Source organism: Hirundo rustica, chromosome 6 (assembly GCF_015227805.2).
Source record: "Hirundo rustica isolate bHirRus1 chromosome 6, bHirRus1.pri.v3, whole genome shotgun sequence".
Classification (NCBI taxonomy): Eukaryota; Metazoa; Chordata; class Aves; order Passeriformes; family Hirundinidae; genus Hirundo; species Hirundo rustica.
This window is the reverse complement of record NC_053455.1, coordinates 28,302,570-28,315,385: the sequence shown is the minus strand read 5'-3', so window position 1 is coordinate 28,315,385 and position 12,816 is coordinate 28,302,570. Positions and strand designations below refer to the sequence as shown.

The 12,816-nt window shown below is 40.4% G+C and overlaps 1 protein-coding gene across 1 annotated transcript in view; it reads left to right on the top strand.

Annotated features, from left to right (window-relative positions):
- The first annotated feature begins 2,231 nt into the window (after positions 1-2,231).
- Positions 2,232-12,816, top strand: part of LOC120754599 (cytosolic phospholipase A2 epsilon-like) — a 32,384-nt gene continuing 21,799 nt past the window's right edge. The window contains exons 1-3 of the mRNA XM_058421152.1: positions 2,232-2,321; positions 8,844-8,916; positions 12,089-12,225. Coding sequence (XP_058277135.1) covers positions 2,295-2,321; positions 8,844-8,916; positions 12,089-12,225 — 237 coding nt within the window. The 5' untranslated portion in view covers positions 2,232-2,294. The remainder of the gene's footprint in view (positions 2,322-8,843; positions 8,917-12,088; positions 12,226-12,816) is intronic.

Below are 12,816 nucleotides of genomic sequence, written 5' to 3'. Positions count from 1 at the left end.
TTCAGTGCTTAGTTCTGTCATGTATTCACTGCATGAATGAGAAACTGTTGGGATCTTTATTCTTGGGTGCCACAAAGAGGCCAGGTCTTTAAAGGATAGTGTATTCCAAAGCCTTCTTGTGTGATATGGACAGGTAGGGGTTAAGGGAGACAATGCCACCTAAAACTTGATGGTGGTCATGAGCAGGAGAGGGAGAATTATTTAGGAACATGTTTTGGGTCTGCCAATGATGGCACCAGTTTGAGATGAGGAAAACAGTGTGAACATCAGGAAACCATTCAGTGGGTAAGATGCACTGACTCTGGAATAATTTTATAGATTGTGAAGTGCTGTCTCATGTATGGATCTTGAAAACAGCGTGGGTAAGAGAATGTAGTGTCAGAGAGTCTTGTATTGGTTGTGAAACAGGTGGGATGGTGTAAATGTGTATAGATGTATGTACCTGCTGGGACAACTTGGGGAAGGTGAGCTGGATAACCTACCCTCCTTCCTTTGATAAAGGATGTTTTGCAGATGTTTTTAATGAAAACAGATACCTACTTTAAATTTTAACGCTGGAATATTTCCTGGGAACGTTCTTTCAGAAGTTGGAAAGAACTAGTTTTGCAAGAGTGCAAATAAGTGATTCTTAGCTGTGACTGCTCCACCTGAATTTGTTCCTAAGGATTTAACACACATATAAAGTAATAAAGACAGAAGTTACAGGAGATATTTTGTCTTTGGGGTAGAGATGCACGTGTTCATTGGAAGTATCTTTTGGTTGTTCCTTTAAGGAGCATTTCAGGTGCTGTAGATTCACATTTGTGAGCCATTTTCCTTTGATTCTGAGAGAATGGTGTAAAGTGTGCCTATGGAGAAAGCGGCTAGTCATTAAATACTTCAGATGGAAACCACCAGAGACTACCACTGCATATTTTGAATAAGATCTTCTGAAGAGGCATCACACGTGTTTATCACACAGACATCATCATAGAAGGAAGCAACTTGTATATAAAAAGGGGATTTTACTCTAGCAACATTCCTTGAACAACACCTCCACTCTTCCTCTGTGCAGAATTATTTTGATAGCAGCCTCCCTGGCACAGGGGGGTGCACTTAGGTGGCACCCACCGCAGTTTACAAGGTTGCTTTCTTTGCCTGCATCAAGTGAATTAAATACCAATACAAGTAAGATTGATTTAATATAATCACTTCAGTTTCATGATGCAAGACTGAGTACTTGCTGCCTTCTATTATCAGGCAGAGGGGCCAGAAAGGGTCTGGCAGAGCCAGAGACGGCTCTTGCATGCTCCAAAATCTACCAGCCTGCACATGTATGCTAGTTTAGGGCTACTCTAATGCACTTTACAAGGTAGTGGATCACTATACACTGTGGTGAAGAGCAGTCAGGGAGGGTTATGAGCCCTGAAGTTTCTCACAGTGTGTCTGCTGGGCTCACTGTGAGAGCCAGCACACACAATCCCTTTAAAGTAAGCTCTGAGGATGGGTGAACTGCTGTGCTCCCCAGGCCCACGCAGGAGAGCACAACCCTCTCTCTTGCCTCACCCTTCCACTCCCAAGTTTCACCTGCTGCTAATAGCTCCTCCCTTCCCTCTTGTTTGATTTAATATCAAACTGCAAGGTTTCTGAACATGGATTTAACTTTTTTCTCTATATACAATAAATATCCAGGAAAAGAATACTCAGCATGTGTTGAGGTTGCTAAATGTAGCACAGAGATGCCCAAAGTAGCTTCAGGGGAGCATGTGTGCTGCAGTCACTCAGATGTGGCATTACAATTGAGTCACCTTGCTGAACTGCAGGGCTATGGGAAAACTGCTACAGGTATTTGAGTGTATTTGAGTGTGTGGCTTGGAAAGAAGCTGCTGACATCTCTCTCTACTGCCCTGCAGCATGATGGTGGCAGTGTAGAGATACTTGTAGAGCTGTGATTTTTTTAATCAGAAGCACTTTGCTTGGGGCTTAGAGCTATTGCATAAATGCAAAACTTTTCATTATCAGTAATATTTTAAGAGAGCAATACCTGAGCATAAAGGGGCTTCAGCATCCTCCCCAAACATCACAGTGGGTAGAAAAGGAATCACTCTTCATTCTGCTGACTCAGTTGAGGTGCTCTAATAGGCTGCAGGAAGCAGGGAGGTGACTGCCTAATGACTGGAAATAATCAGGGGGTGGGGCAGAAGAGTCTCGTCATAAAATCCTTATTCCTCCACCCCTAACCTGCATGAGGAGTTCCTGCCGGCTGTAGGACTCGGTAACCTTTAACATTGGACTTACATGCAATTGGGGCTGCAATGGGATCAAATTTAAGTACAAGTGAGGTAAGCAAAAGAAGGCGATAGCAAGCGTAAAGTGGGTAAAATTGTCTGGTGTTCCAGTGGAGTTGGTCACAGAGGAGAATGAGTGGTTTGTGTTGTATGGGCAATCCAGGGAAACGGAGTTTGCTGTTCCTCAGATCCTCTTGCAAGGATGGCTTTCCTAGTCTAGGCTCTTGCAGAACTTCATGGCATGCCTGCATTTTCAAGATACGTTTTAGGGGTAATAGCATTTCTTATTGTGCTTCCCCCCAGACAAAAAAGGAAATAAAAAGCTGGCAAAGAGTTGTGATGGTGGTCAGTAAAGCACCTAATGATGTCAATAAGGAGCATAGCTCTAAATGTGTCCTTGAATGTGGGACGTTTTGACATGTCAGCCTAAGGTAAGCACTTAACATGTAGTTTAGTTTTCTTAACTTTGCCTTGTGTTGTTTTTCCTAGACTTTTACGAGCACCTCAGCACCAGCGGTGAGAACGGTAGGTAGCAATTAGCTGGCCCTTCATTAAATGCTGTCCAGTGCTGACTGTAGATCACCAGAAAAAATTTTAGGAATTCAATGGCTCGGGGGAAAACTGTGTTGTAAAGTTTTCTGAGTTTTAAAAAGCTGTGCTGCAACTTCAGCTCTGTAGATGGAATATTGCCGTGGCTTTCCATTAGCTCTGAATAGCCTGGCCACTATTGGTGACTGATGCTTATGATGTCGGTGTTGCGTTTTATCTGCGCTGGTTTGTACTTCAGCTGTATTAATTTTTTAATTACTCCCTTCTTTTGTGTTTTGATTGCTTTGGATGAAATATTCCCATTTTTTTATAGTTTATTCCTTTATAAGAAGAACTTGTATGTGGGTCCTCCAGTTGCTCCTAGTATTCCTGGTAGCCTTTCTTTGCAGTGTAATGATCTGTCCTAGAGCTTACAATTCTCTGTGCAGCACAGCGTTTACAGGTAAAACTGTGGAATAAATGTGGCATGTCCAGTCTCTTGACAGTCTTGATTTTATCAGCCCAGTAGAAGTGGGAGCAGTGCCCAAACTTCTCTGAAGGTGAAACAAGACCAAAAAGTGTTTTGTGAAGGCTGAATTGAGGGTGAATTCTTTGCACAGGCAGATTAAAAATGGCTGGGCAATTAGCAGACACTTATGTTGAGGTATTAGCATAAAGGAAAATGTATGAGATAAGCTTCTATGAGAGCCAGTGAAGGGAACAAGGCAGCAGAATGAGGCTGTCTTCTGACACTTGCAGGGGGTTTGGGGCTGCCAGGATCAGTTGCTACTCTTTGGGAATCCGTCTGCAAGAAAGGCTTATGCCCCTTATTCAGTGATGTGGGGGTTTCCCAGCTTTGTATCCACTTAGGGAAATCAGAGTGATTTCAGAGGATCTTTTAAATGGTGGTAAATTCTGTTTGCCTTGTGAAAGTTTGCTGTTATTTGTAGTGTATGCTGCCTGTTTGTGCCTGGGAGTCACTTATTTTCTCCGTTCGAAGTGAGATGCTGTAGTGAAGACTTTGTAGAATTTCTTCAAAAATTAGTTTCTAAAATGATGTTTAGGTCTCTGTGTATAGTCTTGCAGCCCTAAGAGATATGCTAGAAGCATAAGAATTCTTATTTTGAGTTCTAACCTGTGTTTAGAGAATCAGTCTGGGTTTTGTGTTTTTTTTTTAATCTGTAGTGCTTTTTACATTTTTAGTAGGTGCCTAGGTGTGAGACCTAAACAACTGCATGGCTTTAGACCATGACTTTTATCTGTAAGGTACTTAGGGTGGCAGAACTGACCTGAATACAGTGGCTACCATTTAGAGCAGGACCCAGAACCCCTTCTTTCTGCCCTGAATCTCCAAGGTTCACAGAAGTAACATTCAGGAAGGGCTTGAACTTTTTTTCCGTTTCTTTTTCCTTTTCTTCCATGTTATGATAAGTACATAAGCCTAGTATACCTGAGTTGCTTTTTGTTGCTCAGTGGCTCAGTTAAGGAAATGAGTTTTCATTGTTGGAGTGAGTTTTCATTGTCAGAGGGCAACTGATAGGATGTGTGGGATTTCAATTTGAGTGTCTGTGTGAATTAAAAAGAGTATGTAAAATAACTGATAAGAAAAATTTGGTAGTGCCCTCATCCTGACAGTTAAGAATAACACTTTTTAGATCACATAAGTACTGATAAAGGCTGGTGTGATCTTGAGGAAGAAAACCATGTTGAACTGTGGGAATACTTGACCTGGTTTCTCTTAGAAAATTTGGATTCATTCTAACACACATACAGCTGTGGAGCTGCAAACAGGAAGAGGTAAAGAAAAAACACACATGAAAATTGCAGTCTGAAGCCACAGAAGTTATGCATAGCTCTTGGAAAGAAGCAGCCATTGAGTCAGTGCTGCTCCATTTGTTTTTTTATTCTGAAACAAACTTGGGGACTTCTATTGACTTGTTGAGACCCGGCTATGGGGTATTTTAAAATGAGTGAAATAAATACAAAATAGCAGTATAAGGAAAAGTGTTTCTTATGCATTTGACTTTGCCTGAGGTGGTGGACAGTGTACTGTAATGAAATCCTGCCTGCCTTTGGGGCTTCAAAATTCTTTGAAGTTAAAAGGTGCCACATACCTGACCCAGGTCAGAAACAAGGTAGTGATCTGTGTTTTAAAGCCCTGCTGCTTTTTCCTACAGGGTAAGTGATTTCTTTGTTGTTTTTCAGTTTTTAAAGTAGTGATGAGATTTCGATTTCATTTTGATGAGAAAGTTAAGGGAAGAGTGCTCTCCCCCAAATCCATATGCGCTTTGATAACTGCCTCTTCTCTTGATGTAACTTGGGAATATTGTGAGTTTCACTCTTGTCTCCTCAAGAAAAAAAAAATCTGTGAAAGTCTTTTAAGCTTGGAACGTTGCTAAAAGAGCAGTTTTATAGACCAGTTATATAATTAATTTGTAAGGATGTGCACTCACATATGTGAACACTCCTATTGACTTCCCCTGGACTAGATTTGTGAGGATTGCACAAGTGTGCCACAGGACTTAATTGAATTTTTATCTGACGTAGGACAGTATGACCAAGTCTGCATTTGCAACCTCATATATTTAAGTAATTTCAAAAGTGATCATTAAAATGCCTGGCTTGTGTTTCCGGTTTATGAGGTAAGATTCATGTCTCAGATGAAATAAATATAGAAGCTGAAAGTTGAAGTGTGTGTAATAACTGGCCTGGGAGGCTTCTGGCCTCAGAACTTGCCCAGCCCGTGATATGGACAAGGATGTTGAAGTCCTTGCCAATTGCTAGGAGATTATCCAGTTTAGGACAAGTTTTTCTGTGGGACTTTGTGTAAGTCACTGACAGCTAGACTTGATAAAGCATTCAGGCACCTAAAAGTTAGGAGTTATAAGGCTGGACTTCCAAGACTTTAGTATGGGAATGGATTCCACAATCCACAGTGAAGCACTGAGGCTTGATTCTGTAAGTTTGGAGAGTAAGATACAACAGAAGGGAATTGTAAGAGCTGAGCAGGGAATTGCATGGATGGTACATCCAGGTAACACAGGTAGCTGGGAACAACTTTTATAGTTCCTATCTTCATGTGACACTTGGCTGCAGGGAGATATCACTGTCCACTTGAGATTCACAAGGTAAGGGTCTCGATGCTTGTTTTCCAAGAGCTGAGCCAAGGTTATTCCTTTAAAATTGTGTTAAGCCAAATAATTAATCGAGTTACCGTGGAATGGGGAACTTCTGCCATTCTTCTATAACCAATGGATGCAAGCCCCCATCTTTCTGGATAAGAGAGATGCTCCACATCTTCTGAAATAATACTTCTGAGGTCAAAAACACTTACAATTTATTGGATGGGGAAAGCAGGGACGAAACATAAATGTAAAAAATGTGTCAATAGACTTGTCAGTGACAGACAAGCCTTGGCTGCTGGCCCCTGTGTCTAGGAGGGCTTCTCTCTTTCACCCATTTCTATTTAATTCGTATAGAAAAGTAGTTGTAGCTCTTCAGCTGTATAGTCTGGGACTGATATTTTTTGGCTGCTTTTGATTGAAGACTGTAAGAGGTTTTATTTTGTGTTTGTTTGGTTGTTTTTTTCTCCCAAAGAACCTTTTTATTTTGAGGTGCCTCTATCCAAGTTATCCTTTGTGGACGTGTTTGGAACAATGAAACAGATAGAGGTGTGATATAGTCTTTGCCACAACTGAAATGTCCCACACCTGACAATTCCAGGGCTTGCAAACTGTTCTCCATAAAACTGTGTGAGAGACTGGACAAGTCAGATAACGTAGAACAAATGTGCCCATATCAGTGATTGCTCTGACCCTCCTGCTGCTGTCTCACTGCCCCTCAGCTCTGCATCTCCAGGCCCCTTGTCAACTCAAAGGGAGGTAAAAGACAATACCCTAGGGGTTACTCAGGTTATTTCTTGGAGGCGGTTCATGTTCTCTGCTGCCTTTTCAGAGGTGCTGAGGTTTCCATTGGGGAGGACAAGGACCTGCTTTGTTTCACTGGCTTATTGTCCAATGTCAAGTCATGGTCCCAGTGGCTTGATGCTGTGGCAAAGCATTGTGAAGCACTTCAGGATAAGTCCTGTGATACTGTTGAAAAGACATATGATTTGACAAAATGTATAGCCTTTGTGAAGGAAATAATAGTAAGTTACATTTTATTAGTTAACATCAGTGTATAATTTTTGTTTTTCCTGCTTTATGATTAATACAGGTACTTCTGATGCCTGCATTAAACAATAAAGCCCATATGTTTGTCTTAGGACATTGTATTAACTTTGTGAGGTTATAGTATATCTATGAAAATAAGAGAGGACTTTTGGGTAGAGGTAGAATCACAGAATATTCTGAGTTTCAAGGGACCCACAAGGACCACTGAGTCCAACTCCTGGACCTGCACAGCACCATCCCCAAGATTCCCATCATGTGTCTGAGAGCATTGTCCAAGTGCTTCTTGAACCCTGTCAGGCTTGGTGCCGTGACCCCTTCCCTGGGAGACCGTTCCAGTGCCCAGCCACCCTCTGAAGGAAGGATCTTTCCCTAATATGCAATCTAAACCTCCCCTGAGCCAACTTCATTTCCTTCCCCTGGGTTCTGTCACTGGTCACCACAGAGAAGAGATCAGTGCCTCCCGCTCCTTATCCCCTCATGAGGAAGTTGCAGACTGCAATGAGGTTTCCCCTCAGTCTCTTCCAGGCTGAACAGACTAAGTGACCTTAGCCACTCCTCATATGGCTTCCCCTCAAGATCCTTCACCATCTTTTTTGCCCTCCTTTGGATACTCTCTAATAGTTTCATGTCTTTCTTATATTGTGGCTAAATATGCCGCAATATGTGCATAAAACCACAACTGCCCCCAGCACTGGAGGTGAGGCTGCCCCAGCGCAGAGCAGAGCAGAGGGGACAATCCCCTCCCTCGCCCAGCTGGCCGTGCTGTGCCTGATGCACCCCAGGACAGGGCTGGCCCTCTCAGCTGACAGGGCACTGCTGCCTCATATCCAACTTGCCACGGACCAGGATCCCCATGTCCCTTTCCATGGCACTGCTTTCCAGCATCTTGTTTCCCAGTCTGTATTATCATCTTGTTCTTACCAACTGGTAGAAAGATCAGATAAATTTTTGGACACAATAAAACCTGTTTCTGTTCTAAAGCAGAATCAGTAAGTGGAAAGTTAAATATCAGTTTGAGAGAGTGTTGAGAGAAATGCTATCTGTACATATATTGGTTTTAAAATGAAAGATGATATATATGAAAGAGGAGATATTAGTATGTGAGAGAGAGTAAGAAGTTAAGCAGTTATCTCAAAGGTGAAATGGGGAAAGGGTTAATTTATAGCCTGAGGAATATGAAGATTCATTAGTATGAGCCATGGAGGTTATGAGTTATTGTATTCTTAATATCTCTGACCTCAAGGTTTCTGAAATCTAGTGGAGTTGTGAGTTAATTCCCATCATCATGGGATGATTTTTGTAGCTTTCTGCTGGGGATCAGAGCTGAAGATCAGAGGTCCACGAGTATTCAGGAGAAGTATCTCATCGCTGTCAGCTGCATTTCTATTTTTGGCTATGTGGAGAAGTTTGTGCTGGTGTGGGAGCTTGTGCTGGTGCTTGGTAGACACCTCTACTTCCACACCTCCTGTGACAGTGTTTGGTGTCCCAGAGACAATCTGTTCCACTGCAGGCAGTGGTGTGTAAGAGGTGAGGACACCCACACGTGTGCTCTAGGGGTATTTATTGTGATAATAAGGGAGCAACGATTGGAAGACGTGATCTTTATCAAATCAAACTCTTGCCACCTATTGTTAACTTAAGTGATTTTGAAATATATTGCTTCTATTTCAGGCCTGAAGAGAGTTCTGTGCCAAAAATTTGTACAGATTTTTTGATTGCTCCACTTGATTTGATGAAGTGTATTGACTCAACCTTGAAAACCTTGTTCTATCTACGTTCTTAGAACTTCAGGGCTATGGTAGTCTTTGACTACAGACTAGAATAATAATGTAATCTTTTTTTTTTTCCTTTTTTCCTTTTCTGACCTTTTGTGCAGGCACCAGTATCTCCTTTCAACTTGCTCACTGTGAAAATACTGAGAGTAAGGAACGCCCGGAAGGCAGACTTCCGTGAGTACTTCTACTGTTGTTGGATGGTTCTTATAGCTTTTCAAACAAAATAGTTGGACACTGTTATTATTTTCAAATTGTGTAGGAATAAAAGCATGTATTGCTTAATTTTGCAATAATTATTTTTATTTTAATACTGAAGCATTGCTTTCACCTTTTAAATTTAAAGGGACTGACTCAAGCAAGGTGATGCCTTTTATGTCTTTTTTTCGTATCTTACTGTATGAGATATTTCCTACCCTTCTGACATAAGAATTAGCTGCTGATCTGAGGTCTGCTCTGTAAACAATGCAAATCTGTATTTTTAAATAAGAAACCTGAATATTTCTTACAGAATTTCTGGATGGAAGAGACAAGAGAACTGGCAATGCAGATGTAAAATCAGCAGTAGCAGGAAAGCCTATGAAAATAACAGATTTACAAGCAAAAACATTCTATTACTTCTGCAGAATTTTTATGTATGCAGGAAGTGATGATAAAATCCAGTGTGTCTTGGTTTAAAAGTCCCATTTAAAAGTCAGGGAAAAAAAGAAATTAACAGAGACATAATCTGAGCACTTGATGGGAGTTTAAGTGAGGGGAAGTGAAAAAAGATATCTAGAATAGAGACTTCAAAAGAAAAAGTGAAATAAAGTCAAAGAGAATAAGAAAATTCAAGTCTAAATACCACATGAATAAATCTAAAAAATATAAAACAAACAGAAAAAGTCCACGCTGTATTCCCCAAAATCTTGCTGAACATGGCTCAAAATCAATTTTCATTTGGTATGCGCAGAATTTCATGCAGCCCATCATAGTTTATAAGAAAATTTTAGTTAACGTAATCTATATTTTGAGATTTTTAACTTGTGTGATGGGTCAGGAGTAGAGGGAAGACTTACCAGAGGCTGGATTTGGTGGTTTCTGTCAGGAGGGATGTGGTTAGATCACATGGAAGTTGTGCTTAACAAAAGTATTTTTGAATTACTGATTTCTATCAGGGAAGAAATCTCTGCTGCACTTATGTGTGGTATTCTGCACATAAGTGCAGAATAATTAAGAAGAATTAAGCATCTTCCACAATGTAATACTACTGTATTGCATTACATGTATTACTGCTTATTTCTCTTTTTCCTTTGGTTTATTCGACAAAGTGAGAACACATTATAAGGTGTAAGGTTAGGGGTTTCTTAAAGTTCTTATGTTTTTATGTACAGAAGCACACATTCCATGAGCTTATAGTTATATAGTTAAAGGCTATTTCAGGCAGTGTTTACTTTTTCTGAGGCATCAATAAGGCAAATATTCCAGCTAGTTTTCCTTGAAACCTTGGTATTTTCAGCTATGGGAAAATGTCCTTTTTCTACCTGTTTCTAATGGTAAAATCATGATGCTTGTTACAATTCCAAGTTAGCGTTTATTTCCTTCACTTAGCTTTCCAATTTTATTGGCTAGTCTTGGTGTTTCCTATGACTTTTTATTTATCTTCCATATGTTTTGTCCTTATTGAAGGGTTTGTGCTTTATTTATTGAACATTTCTTCTTGTTCATTGACTCTCATGTTCCTATTTACTTGACTAGTGAAAAAAATGCTTTAATAGTATTCCTCCCTACCGATGTTTCAGAACAAGATTATTTTAATAGATTTGAGTAGAGGCCTGAAAATCTAGACTATGTTTTGGACCCTGACATTAACTGCATTATGGGATCTTGGGCAAAGCATGGAATCATAGAATGATTTGGGTGGGAAGGGGCCTTAAAATGACTCCCCTGCCATGAGCAGGGACACCTTCTACTAGATCAGGTTGACTAAAGCCCTGTCTGGGGTAGGGGATGGTCTTGAACAGTTCCAAGAAATTCAAGTTTTCTCAGTGCACTTATTGCGTAATCCTTATATTGCTACTGTGAAGAAATCAGAGTGTCTCATCCTCTTTGAAAATGGAAACTAGCATTTAATCATCATTAACCATTTGCATTTTCATCTGCTTACATTTGTGCCTCTGCTGAACATCTGATCAGTCACAGTCTTCTTATCAGGTGTGACTTAAGTCTCTTTCTGGAAATGCTTTCCTTCCCACAGTCATAATCCACATTTTGCTGATTGTGATAGCATGGTTAACTACAAAATAAAGGCACAGCTTGGCTTGCAGGAAAACCTAAATCTGTGATTGTTACAGAAAGATAAAGAGGAAATACATGAAGTAATTGTTCTTAATATGATGTAATAACACTGTTACACGTTTTGAGAATGATGCAGGGATTGACTATGAGCTGAATTATTTGGCCTCCTCTGACTCACAAGGTTGTTGTAAGAACCAGGTGACTGGTTGAGCATTGCTAATGTGAAACAGGGAGATTGCATTACAGGTGTGAGAGAAAGGCCATCAGTGCCTGTATCATGCTTCTGTGAAGTCTCACTCCCTGGAGTTCTCCTTCCAAACTTGAGGAGTCAGAATATAGGAGAAGCTGATGTCTTCATTAGCACTCATGGCTTCCTGCCCCAAACATGAGTGGCAGCAGCATATCTCCAGTCTGCAGGTAGAGCAGTAGGAAGGAATTGAACATACAGTAATTTAATTAGGGTGATGAGACAGATTTTGGTTTTTTGAAAGAACTGCTGAGAAGCACACAGCTTCTAAAAACTTTGTCTAATAGATGAATGAATAAGGAATAGGCACATTCTAAATTGTGATAAAGAAATAAAATTTTTCAGCTTTGATGGGAGAACACCTTTCATTGAAAAAAATCTGTTCTTCCATTAAGCCAGCACTTTAATAAAGGCTTCCAATAAGCTGAGGTACCAAATCTGGGGAAGCAATTATAGGAAACAAGCCTTTCTATAGCCCAAATTGAAGGTTGTGAGGTATGTTGCCTGTCCCAGCCATTTAGATAATCATGAAGATAAAGCTAAATGCAACATGTACTGGATGTGGAGGACAGTGCAATTTCAAATACAAAGTAACATTAAAAAAAGAAGTATGTCTGACTAGGAGTGAAAAGGTGGAAACAGGCAAATGTGTGAGGATGTCTGTTTTCCTGTTAGTGCTTCATTGTATTATCTACTTCTAATCCTGTATACTTTAGGAAGAAAGCCCCAGCTGTGCTATCTTTGTCTTACTAGGGTTAAATGGGTGCTGTGCAGTAATTCTTTCTCTGGGTACATTTTAACTGTGCTCATCTTCTCCCTGTCCAGTCACCCTTTCAGATTGCTATGTGACACTGTGGCTGCCTACTGCCTCAGCAGAGAAGGTTCGAACCAGGACCATCAGGAACAGCAAAAACCCCGTTTGGAATGAAGCTTTCTGCTACAAGATTGACCGCCGTGTCAAGGTAACTGCCACCAATCCTTTTCACCATCTGATGTCTGCAGATAGTCATTAGATTACACAGAACTACAGTAAACAAATACATGTGTAGCCAGTTCCAAACGTGGAAGATGTCAAATATTCCTCAGGAAAAAAACCCCTGTTGCTTACATCCTTCTTATTGTTGTTCTATTCCACTTATTTGTTACTTAAGCATTTACTAGACTGCAATAAGAAGGAATTGAATGTCCTTCAGAATACAGCCTTTCTATCCTATTCCCAATCTTGACATATACAGGCAAAACCCAAGAAAAAGATAAAAATAATAGTAAAATCACTCCGTTCTAGATATTGTGAAAATCCTTTCAACCATCTTTATGTACCTGTGACTATTTTATACACTTAGAACCAGAGGCCGTAAAATAAATGTAGAAACATTTAATGCAGTTATTTATCACAAATTCATGAGTGTTCTGCATGACCTGTTTGTCTTGTCTGCCTGGGGAAATGAAACAAGCTTGCTTCTTTTTTGTATGAAGGGTTATTGCCAACATGACGTCTGATAAACCCAACTCTCTTTCCTTTTTTTTTCTCCCTTTCTCCTTTTTCCTCCTTC